Source organism: Colias eurytheme, chromosome 15 (genome assembly GCF_061535395.1).
Source record: "Colias eurytheme isolate Ceu_HAF_F1 chromosome 15, ilColEury1 Martin Lab GWU primary, whole genome shotgun sequence".
Taxonomy (NCBI): Eukaryota; Metazoa; Arthropoda; class Insecta; order Lepidoptera; family Pieridae; genus Colias; species Colias eurytheme.
Window position 1 is genome coordinate 2960169 of NC_142994.1, and position 24159 is coordinate 2984327.

Sequence of the window (24159 nt, forward strand, 5' to 3'; positions counted from 1 at the left end):
TGACTTTCATCAGTGGTAATTTTTAATGAACCAGTACATAATCAAAAGAAAACCACACATTCTCACCTTTACCGTTTATGTATCCTAGGAATCAGTTTTAGAATCAATATTTTAATAATATCCTTATATGGTAGTAATACAGTATAGACTACTATATATAGAGCGTAAACTTCAATTGCCGTTTTCATATTTTAACTACATTCGAACATTATGCTACATGCTTTCGTAATTTCATAAAGCAACGAGCGTTTTAGTGTAACATTTTACGAAACAAGCACAAACATAACAAAATCACAACAAGGCCACGATCCTCTATTTCGTTAGAATTCAAGATCAAACATACCTAGTTCATTCAAAATAATTTATATTTAGTCAATAAAAATAACATTTCAATGGATTATCAAGATCGAGCACACCGTTCTTACAAATAAATGATACGGTCTGATAGAATAGAAAATTTACGCGTACTGCGACGCGTTTTTAAATTTTAATCGAACGTATCTCCGTAACATTTTACAGATGCATTTTTCAAACTAAAATTGAACACCAGGTTCAATTTTTTAGTGTCGGTGCCTGACTACGATCTCGCCTAATCGTAAGCGAAGTGCATCCTGAGCATTATTTGATCAGTTCTTAATAGAAAGCATAGTAATGTTTCTTAGATTATTTACTGAAATTATTATCTGTAAAGAATATATCTATGTTTTTTTCCATTTCAATCACATTTCAATGGTATTGTAGGAACGATTTGTAGAATCTCTACGTATATTTTTACAATGTTTAACAACTTTGAAACAACACATTTTAAACTGTGACCAAATTTCGACCACCCTGTCTCATTGGGTATACAAATATGTACATGTTTGTGCTTTAATTTTTTATCAGCCTTTACCCACACGTATTTTATTCCGTAAACAAACACGCTAGGGCAATATACACAATTAAATAGAAATAAAACACATTTTCAATGCAAAATAAATAAATATATTTCAATTTTCACTTATAAGTGTACACAATCTGTAATCCTACATCGATATTCTTGCCATTATCGACGAGTTCGATCCGTTTATCGTCCACTAATACCCGCAGTACTGCATCGTTGTCTATGAGCACGCATTTTGTTTCTGTGTCGCCGGGAATTGGGATCTTACGCGGGCCCAATATGGGGTCGATGTAACGCCATAACTTTAAGGAGTTGAGATCTGAAATTTGAATAATTTTATAAATAAAAACCATGTAATGAAATGATATTTCATTTATTGAGATTTGCTGTGTTTTCAGGCAAACCTTTTTTAAGTTATATTTGATAGTAATAGATAAAGAACCGTATTGTAGTTTGTTAAACTCCAAAATGTCTATTTAAATTTTAGTTTTAGTACCTACAATTAGAAAGTACATATTATATGTATAATGAAATGGAAATAAAATGAAATGAAAATGAAATAAACTGTTATTTTGTTCACAAAATCTTTTCTTATTCCATTTGGGTTGTGAATCGGCAAATCGGCACCCGCACCGGGCTAACTGCAGCGTGGCACAGCGCTTGAGAGCGATATGTTTATTCAATTGTTTTCTTATTAACCACTCACCCTTAACCGCTTTCACCTCCTTCGCTAGCTTCGCCTTAACCTTCTCCACATTATCCCCCTGCATTACATCCACGTGTGCAGTAAATAGTCCCGATTTCGCCACCGGACTGATTGCAACAAGGCGTATTGCGGGAATTCTTGAGAACGACACGTGCGCGGCTCCGGGAGCACACTCTTCGCGGGTCTTCTCTGGCACGTCTGTACTGTCTGTGTGTTTCACTTCTATTGATTCGAGCTGTAAATTTATTATAAGCTGGTTAATTTGTGCACCGTGTTGAAGTTATAAACACTAGCTTACCGCCCGCGGCTTCGCCCGCTTTGTCTAAAACCTAATAAATTATATACTAAAACCTTCCTCTTGAATCACTCTATCTATTATAAAAACCACATTAAAATCCGTTGCATAGTTTTAAAGATTTAAGCATACAAAGGGACATAGGGAAATAGGGACAGAGAAAGCGACTTTGTTTTATACTATGTAGTGATAAGCATATACGAGGGAAGGAAGTCTGGTTTTGATACGAATAGGGTTGTGTAATTTCTTATTTAAAGACTAACAAGTGAAAAACTAATTTTATTTTTCTTTGGAATCTCTGTTATAGAATAAATTTCGTCAATTTTGATTTTTTCTGTTCAAAAATCATGAAACAACAAAATGTAAGAAATTTAAATTTTACAATTTACAAACAAATGTAATAAAAATAAAAATTACTAACATTTAAAACTTTCTTCATTTCCTGAAAATACTCGTAACTATTGTATTCGTACTTACACTAATCGCGTATTGGATCATTATTAAACTACATATTACACATCTCTTAATTATTACCACGATAAACAAAACAAGTGCAAGCGACTCACGTCCAAAGTGCTCATGAGATAGTGCTTATTATCCTCTAACAGCGCGGCCTCATCAAACGGCAGCGCCATTGAGAACGCACCGAGACAACTAACATCTCTAAACAAAAAAAATGCAAGCGACTTACGTCCAAAGTGCTCATGAGATGGTGCTTATTATCCTCTAACAGCGCGGCCTCATCAAAGGGCAGCGCCATTGAGAACGCACCGAGACAACTAACATCTCTAAACAAAAAAAATGCAAGCGACTTACGTCCAAAGTGCTCATGAGATAGTGCTTATTATCCTCTAACAGCGCGGCCTCATCAAAGGGCAGTGCTAGTGAGAACGCATCTGTGCCGATTCTTTCGTACGCGTCTCGAACGGTTTGCGCGAACGGCATAGCTCGCTTCATGTAGCGTTGGAGAGAGGGTAGTTGGGACAACTTGCTGGATATCACCTTGTTGTCCGGGAGTCCTGATGGCTGGGATAATAAACAAAATATTAATATGATTAAATTATAAATGTACCATAACGCGCTTTATGTAGTTTTGGAGAGAAAGTCGTTGGGTTAGTTTGCTGGACCTTGTTGTTAGGGGTCAGATAGCTGGGAATTAAAAAAAAATATCCAGCCATTTAAGTAAAAAACAAGAATCTTTTTTCAGATCATAGATTTTAAGTAAACATTACGCATGTAGGAAAAAATGCATTGATGTTCTTAAAAACCCGAAGGAAAATTCGACGGTGCATACCAATATGTTTATGTTAAATTAATTTGGTAAACAAAAATTAAATTATAAATTATTATCACTTAGTTATACTTCTTCAATCTTACCCCATTCAACTCTTTCATCGTAGTAATAATAGTATGTTGCCACTTGGGATACTCTTTGGCTACCCAAATAACTGCTTTATTCGGTTTCGGTTCAGGTTTGGGCGTTTCACCCTTCTTGGGTTTCTTCACAGCGCAGTGGTTCTTGAGGTAGATGCGGAAAGAGTGAGCCGCTTCCATGAGGTAATTGCTGGCTTTCACCGCCACTTCGTCGATTTCACCGGCCACTGGCCAACGCTCGTGGAGAATACTTGTTTTCTGTAAAAAAATACATTATTTTTGAAATGTTTATTTAAACTTGCAATGGAAAAGGAAAATGCTTAACAGAGAATTACAAATAAATTTACTTAAAAAATTTAACTGCCTCTATTAAAAGTAAAACAAAATAAAGCCACCTCGAAGTCTAGTCTAGTCTATTAAATGTTTAGTTGTTTTGTAATCTACTTCGAATTTACACTTTTTTGTATATAGGCGGCTTAAATTTGTTCACTTGCAAACTACACTACCCACTACTTCATAGCTTGTCTACAATTTATTTTCAACGCTCACCTTTTATTCCTATAGAAATACAATCTCGCCTTCTCTAGTCTATAGCCTGACGTGACTAATCGCATATAATATATGCAATATCGCATAGAAATTTTTTATGGACCCTGGAAGGGCCAAATTAGAACTGAATATGCAGATACATTTCTTTTTAAAAATAAAGGAATGTTTCCTTTCAGCAAAATTTGCTATTTCCAATTTTTGAAGTGAAAACTTCTTTAGCGGCGTTGAGCACTTTTTCTGTAATGGGTATTAGGTATAAAATCTTAAACTCGCGTCAGGACACGTGACCTGATCGAAAAAGCGTAAGACGAATGGAGAGTAGACAGCTATCCCCTCTCTACTACGCGCGTTTTCACTTCTGCCGGCACTCCCGGAGTGCAACCCGTCTTTTTTTTAAGTACTTTCGCTGGAGGGTCCCAGTATACTCACATTGGCAAGCAGCTGCCACACGTGCTCAGCGACGTGCGGGCACACGGGCGACACGAGCGCGGCCTGCACCGCCACGTAGCGCCGCACCAGCGCCGCGTGCATGCCGCGCTCCCAGCATAACTCCCTAATCAAATAAATAAATGTGTTATAAAATATATTAGACTTTTTTATACATGTAGTGCACAAAAAATACCTGAAAAAAAAAAGATTTTTTTTTACGAATAGAAATAATTCGATAACGAGGCCATACCGGGGCAACGCCTAGCCTCTCGGCCACTGAATACTCATGAATCCACCTTGATTTGATAACGATAATATGTCTTATTTGTATGACATTTTAAATAAAAATTAATTTTATCGTTTTTAGAAAAAAAAAGACGTGTGGCACTCGGGGACTGCCTCGGTAAAGCTATTGCATAGCATGCCTTCATGCCACACCTCTGTCCGTCGGAGTGGGGAGCGTGAGGTTTTTTCGTTACGGAATTCCTCGATTCGGTCCCCGCGCTCAAGGCCCGCGATAGAAGCTATGCAATAGCTTAAAAATATTGAAAACTATCGCCGTTTTATCATTGCAGTTAAATAATTGTATCATATTGCAAAAAAAATATTTAATTATAATATAATCACGTAACTACTAACTTATATCATTAGCCATGACATTGTTTGTAAGTGATGTAGAAATAAAGAAGGATGCATGGAAAATAAGAAAATTTTAAATATTTCGCGTTGTTGATATGTTATGAACTTTTTGTGGTCTATCAGTACCAATAGCTTTAGTTGATCAATTATAATTGCATTTTTTTGTAATATAGGCATGTTTAACTTTATAACTTATATCAAAGAAAATGTAACGTACCTATACTTATCACGTGCGGCCTGTAGTTCAAAGAATCCCGTCTTCAGTGCTTCCTTGAATAACACCTTGCTGTAATTCTCGTCCGTCTGTTTGATCTTCATGTTCATTTCGCTTATAAACACTTTGTCGTGGAAGTTGTATTCACCTGAAAAAATATTTAATTTAGTATTTCAGATAGGTACAAAAATGATACAGAAATTTTTATCCCAATGTAAAATTTCTTACCTGTTCTTAAAGTTGACTCTGTAGCCATCATTTCTTTAACCCATTCGATAAAGGTATACAGCCTTAGGATAGCCGCATCTGCCGTACTTTCAACGAAATTGGCATCCTCTATAGAATCTCCAGCATCAGCAAGTGTCAAACGCATACCATCAGCACTGAATTTGTCCAAAGATTCCGATAACGTTAGGAAATTTCCATCGGATTTGGACATTTTTGCAGAGTTTAGTAGCAGATGTCCATTAGCACGGATTCCCTTTGGCCACTTGTCCTCTTCGTTCGGCCAAATTGCGCAATGGACGAAAATGAAGTACGATAAGTGGTTTTGGATCAAGTCCTTCCCTGATGTTCTCATGTCGACTGGATACCTTTAAAACAATAAAATGTTACAACGAATGTACACTTCAATGAAATAAAGTCAACAATTTCCTTGTACAAATATTTTACCAATAGTTAAATGATTTCTTCATAAGGTCTAAAGATGCTTTAGGAATCTTTGTATCTTTCGGGAATTGCGCATCTTTGAAAAATATGTAATCCCAAACTTCGAGTGTCATTTGCTCAGGTTTGATTTTAAGATCATTCTCTACATTGCCTCTAAAAGTGTTTCCTTGCAGGAAATGTGCAACTGTATAGTATGCGTTGTATATTGTTGAATCAGACAGAGATTCTATCACCCACTGAGTGTCCCAGGGCAATTTTGTACCTGGAAATAAAAGATAAGTTTCACAAACGTAAAAGTGCAATTAACCCATTGACCACCGTAAGCCCCGATCGGGGCGCGACACAATAGATTTTCTATTGTGTCTGTGATTCCGAGGACTGATGGATTAAATGACTAAATTAATAACAATTTTTCACTCATTAGAACTTGTAGCAGTATAGGTGCAACTCACCTAGGCCATAAGTTCTAGAGCACGCGTATTCATGAAGCCACTTGATAGTTCCGGATAAGTTCCTTCTAACCTCCTCATGGAAGGTATTCATTGCAGCTAACGCCTTCTCGGCTTGTGCCTTCCAACCCTCATCGCCATAATCAAGATACCACTGATTACAAAGAGCAACAACACACTCATCACCAGACCTTGATATAATATTTTTCTCAGGTTCGTAATATATAACAGCCCCATTTTCCTTTACCAATTGATTCTGAATAGCCTTCTTGACTTCCTGGATTTTCTTGCCCTTATAATCGCCCACGATCAGAACACCGTCGTAAAAGCCTTTTAAGTACACCATATCTTTAGCTTGAGTTAGCTTTTCTCTATCATTCTGACTCTGAATCTTTAGTTTCTCGTATAAGTGTACAGCTGATAAGTTACCAAATTCGGGCACTTCTAGAACAGGGATAGGCTTGATAGAGAGAACGATTTCATCTTTAATTCCATATTTTTCTCTAAATGCAGGTTTCTTCTGTAAGTCAACTAATGCTGCATAATCATCAGGCGAGTCTGAAGGAACACTTGAAACGATTCCAGTCCCCTTATCTTCTTTAATGGTCAACATTGGTAGAGAATAGATCTTTGGGTAACTTGTAAAAGGTGCTTTTAATGCTACTCCTAAAAGATCTTGCCCTACAATTTCTTTAAGTATTACAAATTCACCATCATTCTTTGTAAATCCTTGATAGGACATATTTCTTGCGGCACGTTTGGTGCAAATGAAAATACCATTATTGACAGTCTCAAAAGCTATGTACTTAATATCTGGATGAATCCAGCAGTTAGTTTGACCATACATTGTTTCAGGTCGCAGAGTTGCTGTGACGAAACTTACCGGCTTCCCGGCAAAACATCTGTTAAATTAAAGCATGGTTTAATTACAGTAAAAAAATATAACTTTCTAATAATAAAATAGAGCACAAAAAAATTTGTATGTTTTACAAACCGCTAGTTTTTGTAGTAGTAAAAATTCATTTTGATTTTATAGGCATTTAAAATTTAGAGTTCCGATAAATATAGACACCCGCGAACAGTCCCGTATTCACATATAACATCATTTCACAATACTTAACAGCAATTCGTCAGTGATGATTAGACATCGGATTATATGCATTTGCATATTTGCATATGCAAATGCATAAAACTCTCTAATTACGGCGTTAGTGCATATTTAAGCCTTTTTCCCCAATCGTGCATATTTCGTTAAGTAGCGGGAGTTTTGATTGGTCGACTAACCTTTAGTAGCCAATCAAAACGCTCAGCGAGTAAACAAACCCTATTTTGGCATGGTAAAATGGCAAAAAATTACAAAATGGGCTCCATTTTAAGTAAATTTTGAGCCATTCAAAATAGGGCTAGATTACCCTTTTGGGGCTAAAAACTTAAAACACGGGTTGAATTCCAAAAAAGGGGTAGATTTAGCCCGGAAAGGTCTAAGGTGGCAACACTGGGCTCGCGGGTGACAAACGTCACAAATTTGCGCTCGAAAATTTGGTAAAAATGCTTAATTGTATATTGGCACAAAAACTATACTTAATTTCAAGAAAATTTCAATGTTTTGTACAATCTTTGATTTAAATATATAAAAATAATAAAGGTTTTTTGATTTTTTTATTGTGCATATTTTAGGCATATATCAGTCGTTTTTAGTGCATATTTCGGCCTTTTTTAGTGCATATTTGCATGCATATTTTGGCATTTTGTTAGTGCATATAATCCGATGTCTAGCTGATGATATTACCAAAATCGCACTGTATTTTTTTCATCTTCGCATTACATTTATAATTTTTATATAATACTAGCGGTCCGCCCCGGCTTCGCCCGTGGTACATATTAACGTTTTCTCTACATAAAAACCATCCTCGTACTTCAAGGAATATAATAAAAAAAGAATTATCGAAATCGGTTCAGCCGTTCTCGAGTTATGCGCTTACCAACACATTTTGCGATTCATTTTTATATATAAGAAGATGTATGTTTAATGAATTATATGAATTTGATTCGAAAAAGGGACAATTTTTTATGTAAACAAAGAGTGGTTTTCCTGCCTTCGAAACGCGATGAATAGTACCTAGTTATTTCAAAATGCACTTCCTAGTTTATTCGAAAATATTGGTCAGTGCTAGTTTGTTATTGAATTAATTGTACACTGCATTTTCAAAAGCATAAAGAAAAAGATGGTTAGTTACTGATAGTGCGAGTCTTCTTGAAAATTTCATTTTAAACTACTACACTTACTTCAGAACCTCAGGAAGGGGTTCCAGTACTTTCATCATGATAAGAGTATATTCCTGAGGTCCAGCCCCCTCACCAGTGCTTCTATCGTGGTCCATACAAGGCTGTTTGTCCAACGGTGAGTAAATTGTGTACCGTTTACCAAACATGATTTTATTACGATTTTTCAGATGATTAAATTGCCATCTTACAAAGGAATCGTAAAACGGATTAACATCAGTTGTAATGAACTTCCGCCGCCAGTCAACCTGTATAGGAAATAAATAATAAAGAAAATGGTTGGTAATTGAATTTATATAACAATAATATTAACACAACCTTATGTATATTTTATTTTGGAAAATAGCCACAATCTAAATATATCTCATGAAGAATTTTAGATATCTCAGGTATAAGCAAATAAAGTAACAAATATTTGTCTTAAAATTAAGTTAATCTCTAAAAATATAAATAATAAAAACGTACATGAAGTCCCATTCTCTTCAAATCAGCAACAGCTCTTGGTGGGAAATATTCAAGCCAATGTTCTTCATTAGCAAACTCTTTAATCTCTTCCTCGGGGATACCGAGGCTCTGCATAATCTGCCATTGGTATTTAGCCGAGCCAGTCTTGGCAACTGCCTTACTTTTCTTGCCTTTACTTTTATCCTTGGGCACTACATCCTCTTCTACTTTAACAACTTCTTCGTCTTCTGGGAACTCTGGAGGGCATCCATACAGAGCCATCTCTCTTTTCAACTTGTCAGCACACGCTTTTATAGGCATACCAGTACAATGGAATCCGAAAGGGAATAATACTGCTTTGCCTTTTAGGCGATAATACCTTGCTGCAAACTAAAAAAAATATTGTTAATTAATAAAGCAGCGTTATACTTACCATATAGGTGATTTGTGTTATAGCAACTGGTGCAGCCAGAAATTTTGAATTAAACCTATTGTAAGTTTCAAAAAAACTTTTTGCTTACCTCACATTTAGATAAGGAAAAGGTATGACCAAGATGTAGTCGCCCATTCATGTAGGGATATGGGAAAGTACAAAGAAATTTTTCTTGACTTTCATCCTTCGGAACTTCAACTTCAAATATTTTCTCATTTTCCCACTGTTCTTGCACCTTTCTCTCAATTTCTTGTAAATATTCTACTTTAAAAGTACCCTTTCTGTCCAGATTTGCCTGAAATAGTAAAAGTAAAAAATTTATAGATGCAAAAATAAATATTGGACCCAGTTACAGTCTATCTAATGTAATATAATAATGTTAGACAAGTGAGACTAGCGCAGTTTATTTTAAAATTGAAATATAAGTTTATAAAGTAAACTTTAATTCAATTATCTTAATTTTTTATAATTGCTAATACCGCATAACCTAAACATAACATGTAGTGTTCGAAATTAAAGAAATTAAAACAGGAGTGCCCACTTACCATATTGAATTTTTTAAATTCAAACAGACATGTAATTGTGTTTTATTCTTATTTAAATCTTTAGAAAGCCATGCGATTTTACACTCAGCTGTTTGAAATTTCAAAAGACCCGTCGTAGAACTTGAAACGTCAGTCGTCACTTCGTCATCGTCTGTCGTGAGTCGTCAATTGTCAATTGTCATTTCCCTTTGTCATCACAAAATAGACTAGTGTCACAGCCAAGAAGCTTATCGGGTTTGACGCACTTGGTGCACTTCTCAACTTGTACACCATGCTCAAATGGTGAACTTAGCAACTTGTACACTTCTCAAATGGTACACTTCGCGACTGGTACACGTCTCAAATGGTGCACTTCGCAAATGGTGCACTTTTTAAGATTAGTTGAGATTTGGAAAAATTGTGTAAAAATGAAAGAATTTTTAGTTTTGGATGTTTAATTTTTATAATTATGTCAACACGATAATAATAATTAAACTATACAGAATCACCTTAAACACTATAACATTTTGGGTCATTTTTATTTTTTCAAAAATAAAAATGTGACTCGGATATAATAAAAATAATATAATTATGTCAAAAAAAGTAGATTTACAGTAAAAAAATATCATAATAAAGATATGATATAATATCATATTATATCAATAACCTTTGTAATATTATTATTTAACTTTTAACTATTACTAATTAAATAAAAGCTTTAAATTAAATCATAACCTGTTTCTTAAAAACAAATTAGTAAAAGTAATAATAAGTAAAACTTAGTAATTCATCATAAATAATAATTATAGAATAAAAAACAAAACTGTCAAGACTACGGTACTTAGAAATTTAGTTAAACGTTACTACCCGTTCGTTTTATTCAGTGTGTTGTTTTGTGTTTGTTTTGTGTTTGCGTTTACGTTGAATATATTATTAGTACATTTTATTTTGTTTACTGTTCATGATGGATGAAGTAGTCGTTCAATTTGATACAAATCAAAGAGGGAATGATACGCTTATTTGTGGTGAACATATACGACATATACATAATAAAAAGAAGACGAATAAAAATACTACTTTGTGGACATGCGTAAACAGGAAACGCCGCTTAAATGCTAGAATACCTAAACATCCCACCTTGTACATGTTTGTACACAAATTAAAAATGGAAAGCAAGTATTGGGACAAGTGTGCGCTTAATATCTTATTTCACAATGTCAGAAATAACCGTAAACAGCAGGATGTGATGTTTGATCGAAAATATAAAAAACTATTACGTAAATTAGAAGACAGAAGTATTGCGGTGGAACATTTCATGAAGAAGATCACGTTTCTCCAATTATTCAAGTAATTTAATTAATAGCTATTTTCTTAATTATTAAATAGTAACAATTACAAAGTTTTACTAATTATTACTTTTACTAATTTGTTTTTAAGAAACAGGTTATGATTTAATTTAAAGCTTTTATTTAATTAGTAATAGTTAAAAGTTAAATAATAATATTACAAAGGTTATTGATATAATATGATATTATATCATATCTTTATTATGATATTTTTTTACTGTAAATCTACTTTTTTTTGACATAATTATATTATTTTTATTATATCCGAGTCATATTTTTATTTTTGAAAAAATAAAAATGACCCAAAATGTTATAGTGTTTAAGGTGATTCTGTATAGTTTAATTATTATTATTGTGTTGACATAATTATAAAAATTAAACATCCAAAACTAAAAATTCTTTCATTTTTACACAATTTTTCCAAATCTCAACTAATCTTAAAAAGTGCACCATTTGCGAAGTGCACCATCTGAGACGTGTACCAGTCGCGAAGTGTACCATTTGAGAAGTGTACAAGTGGCTAAGTTCACCATTTGAGCATGGTGTACAAGTTGAGAAGTGCACCAAGTGCGTCAAACCCAGCTTATCTAATACACTGGAGATTTCAGTAACTAATTGTAACAAGAAAATATGACGTTGAATGACGCCTGTATGTTTTTTTATCCCTTTCACACCTAACTTGGCAAGTTAAACTTGTTAAACTTCCAATTCGTTCAATATATATACGAGTCAACGAGTGTTAGCGCTGGTTAGCGCCCGTACGGTACATGGTATATAAACATTTGCAAATCTCGTTCTACATTTGCGAATTGCGGGTATTTTTCATAGTTATATCCGTTTCATGAAAATAAAAAATAAAAACTAGAACTTGGACAGTATATTATGTTATTTTTCGATCATTGACTTTATGATAAAATATGTCAGTGACAAACCCGCAAAGTTCCCGTTTCCATGGGTTTTCCGGGATAAAATCTGTCCTATGACCTTTGGTCTCAAACTATGTCTACAGTACCAAATTTCATCCGGAAATCGGTATAGAAGTTTAGTATAGAATGAGAGACAGACTAACAGAGTTACTTTTGCATTTATGTTAAATAAAAAAAATGAAAAATATTAACCGTAGTAACCCGGATTTATAAAAAATGTCATTAAGTTTCGTAATTCCACATAGCACAGATGAATTGCGAAAATAGTCGTCACGCCTTTACAAGATCTAATAATATCTCAATATATAGGTCTACAATCTGATGGCATATTTATATTTAAAAAATACGAGATTTTCATGTGGCAACTTTATTTGACAACTATCAAATTGGTTGTCAAATTATTTGTGTTGATCTTGTGTTGATGATTAATTTTTAGGATTTTGTCTTCAAAATCTTCGAAATGTCGATAAAACCGCTGCGATCACAAGCAAGAGGTGTTGTTTACAATGTGTATAGAAAAATATTCGATGAAGAAGGGTCAAACACATCACAGTTTTCAATTTTAAAGCGCGTAAAAGATTTTATTGCTAAGTTGGACTTACCCGTTTTGATACTTTAATTTAAAAATGTTATAAATAGGTATAGGTCTACCAGAATCTGATGGCATATTTATATTTAAGAAATAAAAGATTTTCATGTGGCAACTTCATGGGACAACTATCAAATTGGTTGTCAAATTATTTGTCTTTTTTGCAGTTGATAAATAATTTTTAGGGTTTTGTCTAAAAAATCTTCGAAAATGTCGAAAAAGCCGCTGTGATCACAAGCAAGAGGTGTTGTTTATAATGTGTATAGAAAAATATTTGATGAAGAAGGGTCAAACACATCACAATTTTCAATTTGGAAGATTTTATTGGTAAATTGGACTTACCCGCTTTGATACTTTCAATTAAAAAATATTATATGTAGGTAACTATAATATTGTTTGTTGATTGGAATATAATTTTATGAAAATTTATTACAGGAGTTTCCAATACGGCTATTCGTCAAGTCCAAGCTGTCCAAGTCAATTTTATAATGTGTGTATCTGTTAATACTTACGAAAATAAACATAGTTTTATTTTATTTTTATTTTATTTTATAAAAAAATATAAGCAGTCTAGTTTTCTATCGATATAACGTCGATATTTTCACATGGCATAATGATAATGAACATACAAATATAGGTATGTGTAAATAATAATATGTATTACCTGTATAAAAGTAATATGTATACATATTATACATGTAAGTATGTACCTACATTATATTAAGTGGATATCTCATTATTAAGTACAGTATTGTCCACTTATGTAATGTGACTAAGAGCTAGGGCGCACGAGCAACTTTGTCTCCGCAACTATTTTGTCTCTCCACCCATGGGCTAGTATGAAAGTGCGCGCACGTAGCGACGCAACTCCCCATACAAATTGATGGGAGAGACAAAAATATAGTTGCGGAGACAAAGTTGCTCGTGCGCGCTAGCTCTAATGATATTGAGAACAAACTAAAAAATAAGCAGTGTCAAGATCGTTCAGTCCATTTTCCCTAGGGTTGCACACTCAAAATTTTGATTTCCCTAATTGCCATCAGATTCTGGTTTACCTATAACTATAATATTGTTTGTACTTTGTTGATTAAAATATAATTTTATGAAAACTTATTACAGGAGTTTCCAATTCGGCTATTTGTCAAGTCCAAGGTGTACAAGTCAATTTTATAATGTGTTAATACTTACGAAAATAAACATGATTTTATTTTATTATTGTTTTATTTTATAAAAAATTATAAACAATCGTTAAATATAGTAAATAAGTTTTGATCTGCATTATCATTATATCCATATTTTCACATGCCATAATTATATATATTCAAATATAGGTATTTAGAAAAGTAATATGTATATTATACATGTAATACATACCTATATAATAATACGTGGATATCTCATTATTAAATACAGTATTATCCACTTGTGTAATGTGACTAATGATATTGAGGACAAAATAAAAAATACGCAGTATCAAGATCGTTCAGTCCATTTTCCCTGGGGTTGCACACTCTAAATTTTGATTTCCCTAATTGCCATCAGATTCTGGTTTACCTATACCTGATTATACAGACTGCAATAGTTTGTGGTTACTACCTTATGGGTGAACCTTCTGACTGAGTCCTAACCTGTGCTATTAACCATATTATGCCATACTGTTCTATAAAATTTCGTTTCGTTTTATTAGTATTGATATTTATTCAAACAAAAACGATTTACGATAGATTAAAATTGGATAGGAATATTGTAGAAACTAAGTGTTTGTACAATCATACATTTAGTTCCTACAATATTCCTATAGCGATTAAAATATAGTAAATGTGAGAGAAATAGTATAATAATTTAATATATTATATTGAATTCAAAGAATTGAGTCTGTTTTGACTACACGTATCATAGATGATAGATGAAAAGAAAAGAAAATAATATGTCAAAAATTGGCGCCAGCAGTTGCAAATTTTGATGTCATTGTCATATTACCGGAAACTTCGTTCAACACCTCCTTTGGAAGACGCGTTTGCCGGGTTCGCCGGTATCTCTAATTTTCATTATTTGTGTAGTAGTGTTTATTTTTACAGAATATAAGTGCAAATGGCTCCACGAACAGTAAAAGCTAAGGTAATTTATTACGAATAAAGCTATGTAATATCATACTGTTCCTATCTTGTTATTTTACCACCCTAAACTGGTTTGCTTTGTATTGTAGCATAAATAACCGCGGATTATACGTTATGCTTTAAACCTACAATCCTTTCTGATTCATTAATCTTTGTATCAATTTATGTATCTTCATCATAAATTTGTCACGTTTTGTGTACGTTGTTAGTACTTATTAAAAAAAAACCCGCGTGTTTCGTTTAATGGCACTGAATTATGTATTTGGCGCTAAATCTATATGGTTTCTTTTTATAGACGACGTACTTGATATCTACTTAGACATTCATTTGCGCGTTTTTATTTGTTTCTGTGAAATAAATTATAAAGATATTTCGAATAAGTGTAGGATAATAAGTTACTATCATCAATACAATCTATATTCTCATACTGTCGTTACTCATTAACTTGTATATATTCAAATTCAAAATTCAAATCAAATCATTTATTTATTTCTCCTCACATTTCCCAATCACATAAATTAAACTACATGCATACAAAATTATCAAACAATAAGCTGGAGTTGGAGGAGCTGGTGTCTGAAATGGGTTTTAACCGGTATCACAGATCACCAGGTCCCCGCCCTCGGAACCAAAAAACAATTACAAAAATATGTTTCACATAATTCATAAGTTTGTGGTTAGGTACTGAGAACGACATAAGTTTATTGTTACCTATTTAAAATTTACAAAAATAAAAATTAAAAATATACCTACATATGTGTTTGTGTGTGTGTTGTGTGTGTATGTTTGTGTGTTGTGAGTGTGTGTGTGTGTGTGCGCGCGTTTATGTTTGTGTGTCATACATATTTTAAAATTCATCCATTTGTTTATTTATATTTTAAATAAAATAATTTACACTGAAAGCAATTTTATCATTTTACCTACTGTAATAAATAATTTATTATTAGATATATTATTAATATTAATTTCATATTTACTAACATCACAAATAGTAAATATGAAATTATATGACAAATACATTTTTGGTACTATTAGGGGATATGAAATATGTTAATGTTAAAATTGTAATATTTTTCTTCTAATATTTTCCAGAAAGCTGCTGATGTTAAAGTCACAGACAATGAAGCACCTAAGAAAGGCAGAGGTAAAGCAAAAACAGTAGTAGAACCTGAGCTACAAGATGAGAAAATTGAAATTATTGAAAAAAAGTCGAAACGTGGTAAGAAATTGGATAATAATGATGAAGGGAAAGCCAATGGTGTGAATGAAGAGGCACCACCTGCCAAGAAAGGAAGAGGGAAGAAAAATGCTACACCAGTTGAAGAGAAACCTATTATTATTGCTGACAACTCTGCTGAAGAGGCTGGTACTCCTGCAGAAGAAAATGAACATAATGATGAAGATGCAGACACTAATGGACATGCAGAAGAGGTCCCTCCCACAGCCACTAAGGGACGCAAGAAGGCTGTAAAAAAAGAAGTTGCAGAATCAAAACCTAAAGAGAACACTCGTGCTAAAAAAGTGACCAAAGAAGAAAGTACTGAAAGTCAACCAGCTAAGAAAGAAACAGAGGAAAAACCTAAAGGAAGGGGCAGAGGCCGCAAAGTACAACCTAAAGCAGAATCTGAAGAAAAGTCTGATAATGAAGAAGAGCCTAAACCTGAGCCAGCTGAAAAACCGGCAACTAAAGGAAGGAAAAAGGCTCCAACAAAAGCTGAAAAGGCAGCTTTGGAGGCAGAAAAGTTGGCCAAAGAAGCTGCAGACAAGGAGTCAGAAACTAATGAAGAGATTGCTGAGACTGAATCTATTGACAGTAAGACTGACGAGAAGGGTGAAGGTGATGCTAAAGTTGATAATGAACCCAAAAAAGGTAAAAAAGGTGGAAAGAAAGCCCAAGCCAAAGAAGAGCAAGTTGATGATGCTCCAGAGGAAAAGAAAAATGGGAAAGGTAGGTTTAATGTTTTCTGGCTATTTATGATTATAGGTGAAATTACTAATTTGGGATTATTTTAATGGGTTTTTTTCCATAAAAGTTATTTTGAAGCAAAATTATTCATTTATATTTCATTTCACAAACAAAAACATGTTTTACATTATATTAAAAATTGTTTTAATTAAAGAAGGGTTATTCACTACACGTCATTGTAAGTCATATTGACATCTTAAATTTTGACTGCATATTATAATTTATGAAAATATGTCATTTTAAATTTTAGGAGATGCAAAAGATGATGAAGAAATGGAAGTAGAGCCAGTAGCTAAACCTACAAAAGCTAAACGTGGTCAAAAAAAGGCAGTCGATAAACCCATTGAGCCTGAAGATGTCCCCGATACTGGGGAGCCAACATCCAAGCGCAGGCGTAAAGCTGCTGACGACAAGGGTAATTAACTTTATCATACTTTGCATCTGACTTATGTTTCCTAATGATGATTAAGTGTATTCATTTATTATTTATAAATAAACAGTTTTCCAAAATTATTATTTTATTTCAATTTTTCCAAAACCTTTTATCTAGTATCTGCTTCTATTGATAAAAGCCAATATAATTTGCAACTTATTCTCTATGCGGCTAGATTGCTTATTGCAGTAATTGGATGATTTGATTTGGCTGCTTTATTTAGATAAGTAGCAAAGAGTATTATTGAATTTACACAAATCAAAAAGTGCATGAATATTGATTATGACTGGTATTAGGGATTTATATACAATCTTACTTTTTATTTTTGTAAAAGAAATCAAAATATTGAGTTACTAAATTTATATATAAGCAATTATAAAAGAATGAAGATATAATATAATAACGCATAAATAAAAATATATATTGGAATAAACATAATATGTATTAAGTTAACTACTTATTATTCTAAAGTGCCAAAAATATTTTTTAAGTATGGATGGCATAATTAACACCTATAGAGCTATTATTACTAACAAATTAGTAAGTATTGCTAAAATATTATTATTTGCTTGATATTGGATATTGAAGATTAGAAAAACTTCTCCAATTCAAAGAAATCTCTCCATTTCAGTTGAGGACACTAAAAAGAAGGTCAACAAATCAGCAACTGATTATGAGTCTATAGACTTTTCAAATACTTCCAAAAACACACAGGGTAAAGAATGGAATTTCAAAATTTCCTGTTGGAATGTAGACGGTATCAGAGCATGGTTAGGGAAAGGGGGTTTAGATTATATAAAGTACGAGAAACCGGACATACTTTGCCTGCAAGAAATCAAATGCGCGCGTGATAAATTACCAGATGAAGTTACGAACATTCCTGGTTATCATGCTTATTGGTTATGCAGCGACAAAGAGGGCTATGCTGGAGTAGGAATATACACTACGAAGCTTGCAATGAATGTGCAATATGGACTACAAAATGAGGAGTTAGATGATGAAGGCCGAATAATTACGGCAGAATATGAACAATTTTATTTAATATGCACATATGTACCAAACGCTGGTCGAAAATTGGTTACATTACCTAAAAGACTGAAGTGGAATGAAGAATTTCGGAAACACGTAAAGGCGCTGGATGAAAAGAAACCTGTAATTATTTGTGGCGATATGAACGTTTCGCATAATGAAATAGGTATATAACTCTATATAATAGTCTAAACTATTTAACATGTGCATTTTTATCTTTTAATTTAGTCTAGCTACATTAATGTAACCTTTTTTTTACTCAGTACATTTTCGTGATAATACGATTCTGAAATAAAAGTAATAATTTTATAACTTTATCCAGATTTAACCAATCCAAAAACAAATAAAAAGAATGCTGGATTCACGGAAGAAGAGCGTGCCGGTATGACCCAGCTACTTGGAGACGGATTTGTGGACACTTTCAGACACCTTAATCCAGATAAAACTGGTGCTTACACTTTTTGGAGCTATATATTTAATAGTCGATCTAAAAATGTTGGATGGTAAGTGAAAAAAAAAGATAATTAGAAATATCATCTTATTTATTTTTCTGGTCTTGCTGAATAAAGGATGTAAATCATTTTATGATTTTTCATAATAAGAAACTTTTAAACAAAAGAAACGCGGGCTCGTCCGGGATTTGAACCCGGGACCTCTCGCACCCTAAGCGAAAATCATACCCCTAGACCAACGAGCCGCTTGCGTAGTATGTCAAAATAACGCGTCAAGTGTGATTGAATTTTACTTTCTAAAATGTTCACATACTGGTTGAGTATAGGCTTAAAAACAAAAAAAAAAGACGGGTTGCACTCCGGGAGTGCCGGCAGAAGTGAAAACTTGACTATTAACGTTGAGCATGTTTGATATTTTGGAATGGTATCCGTCTTACGCATGGAATATAAGGGCTAAAAAAAAAAAAACATCCGTCTTACGCTTTTTCGATCAGGCCACGTGTCCTGACGCGATTTTAAGATTTTATACCCAACGCCGCTAAAGAAGTTTTCACTTCAAAAAAGTCATTTGAAATAATAATTTAGAAAACATAATTTACATACCTTACCTACCAAAATATACAGAATATCTTGCATGGAATATAAAATAAATTCCAATACTGATTTTCATAAAATTATTTAATTTTCAGGCGTCTAGACTACTTCATAATGTCTGAAAGACTTCTGCACTCTCTCTGCGACAGTGTCATCAGGGACAAAGTGTATGGGAGTGATCATTGTCCTATTAGTCTCTTCCTTCATCTTAGTACTGCTGACAAACCCAAGGAATAACCGACTTGTAAAATTAATTAAAAGTGTTTTTCAAACTTAATATTTGATATAATTATGTGATTTATAACTGTTAAAAAAATAGAAACAATTTAAAGAATTATCACAAAGATAGGCACAATTTGTTAGTCCATACATAACATAGTATTGTACATTAAAAAATAAAGTTGATATAATGTTAAAATGTGTGATATTATGTTAAAATTAAGTTTGTAAAACATTTATTTGAAAATTATTGTATTTTTTGTGGAAACTGGGATTTAATTATAAACATTTCAGCTTTATCTAATTAAGAATTGTATGTTTATGCAAATTGATTGACAATCTCAGTTAGTGTTTTGTTAAAACTATTTAATAAGACAGCTCGTTTTGAGAACATTATTTTTGTTAAACACATTTACTATTGAGGCAGGTAAATATAGACATTGTTCTGAAAAAGTATTTTATTTATATCTTTTACACAATATTCATAACAAATAACAATAATTATTGATCTTAGTATCTAACGAAATTATGAAGAAACATTAAACATGAATTTGTAGACTATGTCACAACCCTTTAAATATTAGATAGAAATAAATACCTGTCCATATGTAACACAGTCAAACTACATATTATTACATAACCATTCATATTGTTATTCAATTCTGTTTTTAATCTCTTTGAGTGATTAAAACTTGTCCTATTAAGCATTAAATGTTCTTGAGATTTCCTTTTTTAAATAAATATAATTGAATGAGCTAAAATAATACAATTATTTTTACATTTTTTGCCCCCATAAGGCCATATGAGGGCCCTTACGACGATACTTCATATGCATCTGAAAAAAAGAAAATACCTACATCATTGTGTAAAAAAGGTGATAATGTACTTAAACAAAAAAAAATAATATAGACAACACTAGCTTTCAGCCCGCGTCTTAGCTTGTACATTTACATGCAAGCTACTATAAAAATTTATTAGATCAAAGAATACATAGTAAAACCACAATCAGAATTCAACTCTGTCCCTCCCTGACTTGGTAAATAAAATTAAGATATAAGACACATACCTGAATTATTTCCCCAAATTCATCCCTTTTTAACAGTGAGTATGTAGTATTGAGTAGAGTTAAGGCACTGTTGTTGAACTCCTTACGTCCTGAACAAAACAAGGCTATTCCTGCTTCAAGGCCTGTTCCAAAGTCACATTCATCAACCGCTATACTGGAATATGTTATTAATGGCTGAAGGTCGGATAAAATTTTACTTTTCTCAGATTCCGTTGATGCATCTTCAAGTTTTTTAAACAGTTTCTTTATGTTCACTAAAATAAAATTATGAGTGTTAACTATGGTTGAGTATGTGGATAGGTCATAGGATTCATTAAGTTATTAAATTAAAATAATATTTTACCATCCGTTTCAACTAATTTCCTATAACCGAGTTGAGTTTTCTTTTCATAAGGCACAACAATACCAGCTCCATGAAATGTTTTACAAACTATATCTTTTAGTCTTTTCTTTTTGTCATACTCTTCTATGGAATAATTGTTGCTCTCAGCCCATTTTTTCACTTTTTCAGATAATTTTTGACATGCCACTGATATGAAGGGTGAAGACTTCTTTTCATTTTGTAAAAACCAACTGTAATTAAATTTTAAATGTGTTCACTATAAAACTTTTTTGCTTAAAAATTTACCTGATTTTTCAATAATTATCTTACTTACTAAACAGCACCGAAAATGTTTTCAGCAACTGGAGTTATAGTATAATCTTTAGAACTATCATTTTTTGCTAAAAAAACAGGTTTTTCCTTTGGGTCATCCCTGTAATAACCAATATGTAATTCACTTTTTCCTTTCTTCTTTAGGACAGCCTGTGAATGATAAAAAAAACATGCTTTATTTGATGTAACTTACTGTGTGGGTACCTAAGTACCTTCCACAAAGGTTACTACACAAGTACACCCAAATTCATTAAATTAAATTTTTACTATAAAGTTAAAATATACAAGAGCTTTGAAACTTGATTCATGTTTATTATTTATGCATTTTCAACAGCCTTGGTTGTAGCCAATTTACTTATATATAATACTAGATTTCCGCCCGCGGCTTCGCCCGCGTTTTCAAAGGAAAACCCGCATAGTTCCCGTTCCCGTGGGATTTCTGGGATAAAACCTATCCTATGTGTTAATCCAAGTTACCCTCTATATGTGTGCTAAATTTCATTGTAATCGGTTCAGTAGTTTTTACGTGAAAGAGTAACAAACATCCATACATCCATACATCTATACATCCATACATCCTTACAAACTTTCGCCTTTATAATAGTATTGAGATTTTATTTTATATATTCAAAATATCTATTTATTTACAAACAATGTAAAATGTTACCTGAAATTCAGGAACATCATAGAAAAACCGCCAATGCACCAAATACAGATCTTTATTGTCAAGCTTAGGCAACTTTCCTAACAACAAATCAAAAGGTCCTATCATTTCTAAATTTACACTAGCCATTAAGTGCTCAACAGAAGAAGATTCTTCATTCAAACATTCAAAAAATTTGAAGAAATCTGCTGGCATTTCCACTTTGAAACATTCTTTGTAAACTGCATTATCAGTTTCTTTATTAAAATAGCCAACACTTGCATCTATTTCAATTAAATTCTCAATAACATTATCAAGTTTATGAACTGTTGTTGTTGTTTCTGGAACATCATCATCAATTTCTTCATTAAGTGGAGTATTTACAACTGAATCTGTATTTTTGCTATCCGTTGCTTGATTACATGTATTTGTTTTCTTATTGTAGGGTTTAAAGCGATTTTGTGTCCGTTTATCTTTGTTGCCTTTTGCTTTGAGCTGAGGAGGGTGCTTATACGTCTTATGATGGTCTGGGTTTTTCTGATAGCATTTTTCACCGTACTTGCAAATTATTCGCGGATCTTTAACAAATTTTTTCCAGTCTTCAGACATTCTTAGGTTACTGTAAATTTAAAAATTACCAATTTCAAATAAAACATTTTTTTTAGTCAATTGATTTCTGAAGATTTCCATAGAATTACTACTTACAAATATTATATAAAGTAAATTAAATAAATCAAAAATAATCACAGAAATAATTTAAAACGGAAAATAACTATTGGTCTATTGGTCATCGGAATTCTGACCATCCGATAATATGTCAGGAAAAATCAAAATAATAAAATCTCTAAAATATTGTGTCAAATGTCAATTTAGAACAGATAATGTAGAAGTCAGCAGAATCTCAATTGAAGCTAATGTTGTCATTTTATATGGCAAAATCAAGAAGCAAAATAATATGCGATTTGAAGTGTATTTCACACAGGTATTTCAGTTATTATAACAGAAACAATATATTTAAACTACTATTATATAATATGTTTATAGTAGTTATGGAATGATCATGGCGTCGAAAACTATGATTAAATAAATAAATAATAAATAAATAAATCATTTATTCTCCTCAAAAACCTTATAACTATATTAACAAAATTTGCACGTAAACATAGACCAAGAGGACTGGTGTCTGCGATAGGCCGTAGCCTGTAGTGCAGATCGCCAGGCACTCCCCAAAACGAACCGCTTAATTTAGAGAATTTAATTATGTATGAGAAAAATAAACAAAAGGAAAAAAAAATTAAAATAACGAATTTAACAATATATAACCCTATGTGTAGAATATAAGAGTAGGGATGTGGTTGTGTGTGTGTATGGCTGTGTGTGCGTGTGTGTGTGTGTGTTTGTGTGTGTGCGTGTATTTGTGTGTACGTTTATGTGTAGAATCTGTTTGTTAGTTTGCATATAAATTTGCTACAAAATTACTTAAAGCGATTTGCGCAACGTATTAAGTTCTCAGTACAATCATAATCCAGACTTTTGAGCCATTTTGAGGTAATTAATTTACAAGCACTTGCCGTCATTGGATAAATACATAATTTACCGTTTAACTTATTATATAAGTGACTGCCTTGAAAACAAAAGAAACGACGCGTGAATGAAGTGTTAGGGGTAAATTGATCACATATTCTGTCTAGTCGACGCATATTTTTAAATTTATGAGAATCATATACAAGCAAATTGTGCTGTTTAAGAATTGTGTGAAGAACAAAGAGTTGACGAACTGTTAAAACATCACATTTTTCGTAGAGGGCGGTAGTTGGATGATAAAACGGTAGGTGAGATCCAACCTTAAGAATAGCTCTCTGGGCTCTTTCTAATTTTAATATAAATGTTTTAGGTGCTCCTCCCCAAGAAGTTATACAATATGATAGGAGGGATTGGCAGAGCGCAAAATACACCGATTTTATAACATTTTTATCCGCAACACCCCTCAGACACTTAAATATATAAATGAGTTTGCGTACCCTACCAGACAACAATTCAATATGTTCTTGAAAGTTTAACTTGTCATCCAACACAACACCGAGATACTTTATAGATTTAGTAAATTGAAGTGTTGGACAAGAACAGGTGGAACTATTAAAATCGAGACAAGAATGTGATTTTATCAGAAAAGACTGCGCACCTAAATTTCTGTTTCGCAAATGAAAGGCCATCAACTTGGTCTTATCTGTGT

The 24159-nt window shown here is 32.7% G+C and overlaps 3 protein-coding genes and 1 non-coding gene across 4 annotated transcripts; 1 reads left to right on the forward strand and 3 right to left on the reverse strand.

The window, feature by feature from the left end:
- Positions 1-961: 961 nt before the first annotated feature.
- On the reverse strand, positions 962-10071 carry LeuRS (Leucyl-tRNA synthetase). The gene is made up of 13 exons (XM_090109947.1): positions 9913-10071; positions 9456-9662; positions 8956-9324; positions 8494-8738; positions 6211-7109; positions 5762-6020; positions 5318-5682; positions 5093-5237; positions 4237-4360; positions 3262-3516; positions 2701-2910; positions 1590-1824; positions 962-1202 (listed from the first exon to the last, which is right to left on the reverse strand). The coding sequence occupies exons 1-13, from the start codon at positions 9913-9915 to the stop codon at positions 997-999; spliced, it is 3522 nt and encodes a 1173-aa protein (XP_089966073.1). The 5' UTR covers positions 9916-10071; the 3' UTR covers positions 962-996.
- A 4641-nt stretch (positions 10072-14712) lies between these two features.
- On the forward strand, positions 14713-20015 carry Rrp1 (Recombination repair protein 1). The gene is made up of 6 exons (XM_090109948.1): positions 14713-14870; positions 15962-16817; positions 17086-17250; positions 17900-18463; positions 18620-18800; positions 19439-20015. Exons 1-6 carry the CDS (start codon positions 14844-14846, stop codon positions 19578-19580), a joined length of 1935 nt encoding a protein of 644 aa, XP_089966074.1. The 5' UTR covers positions 14713-14843; the 3' UTR covers positions 19581-20015.
- Positions 18923-18994, reverse strand: TRNAP-AGG (transfer RNA proline (anticodon AGG)). Its single transcript has one exon. It is a non-coding gene; the product is annotated as a tRNA-Pro (tRNA).
- A 77-nt stretch (positions 20016-20092) lies between the features above and the next one.
- Positions 20093-22707, reverse strand: Hpf1 (Histone PARylation factor 1). Its single transcript, XM_090109949.1, has 6 exons — positions 22632-22707; positions 21951-22545; positions 21285-21433; positions 20972-21201; positions 20629-20882; positions 20093-20397 (listed from the first exon to the last, which is right to left on the reverse strand). Exons 2-6 carry the CDS (start codon positions 22533-22535, stop codon positions 20338-20340), a joined length of 1278 nt encoding a protein of 425 aa, XP_089966075.1. The 5' UTR covers positions 22536-22545; positions 22632-22707; the 3' UTR covers positions 20093-20337.
- Positions 22708-24159: the final 1452 nt, after the last annotated feature.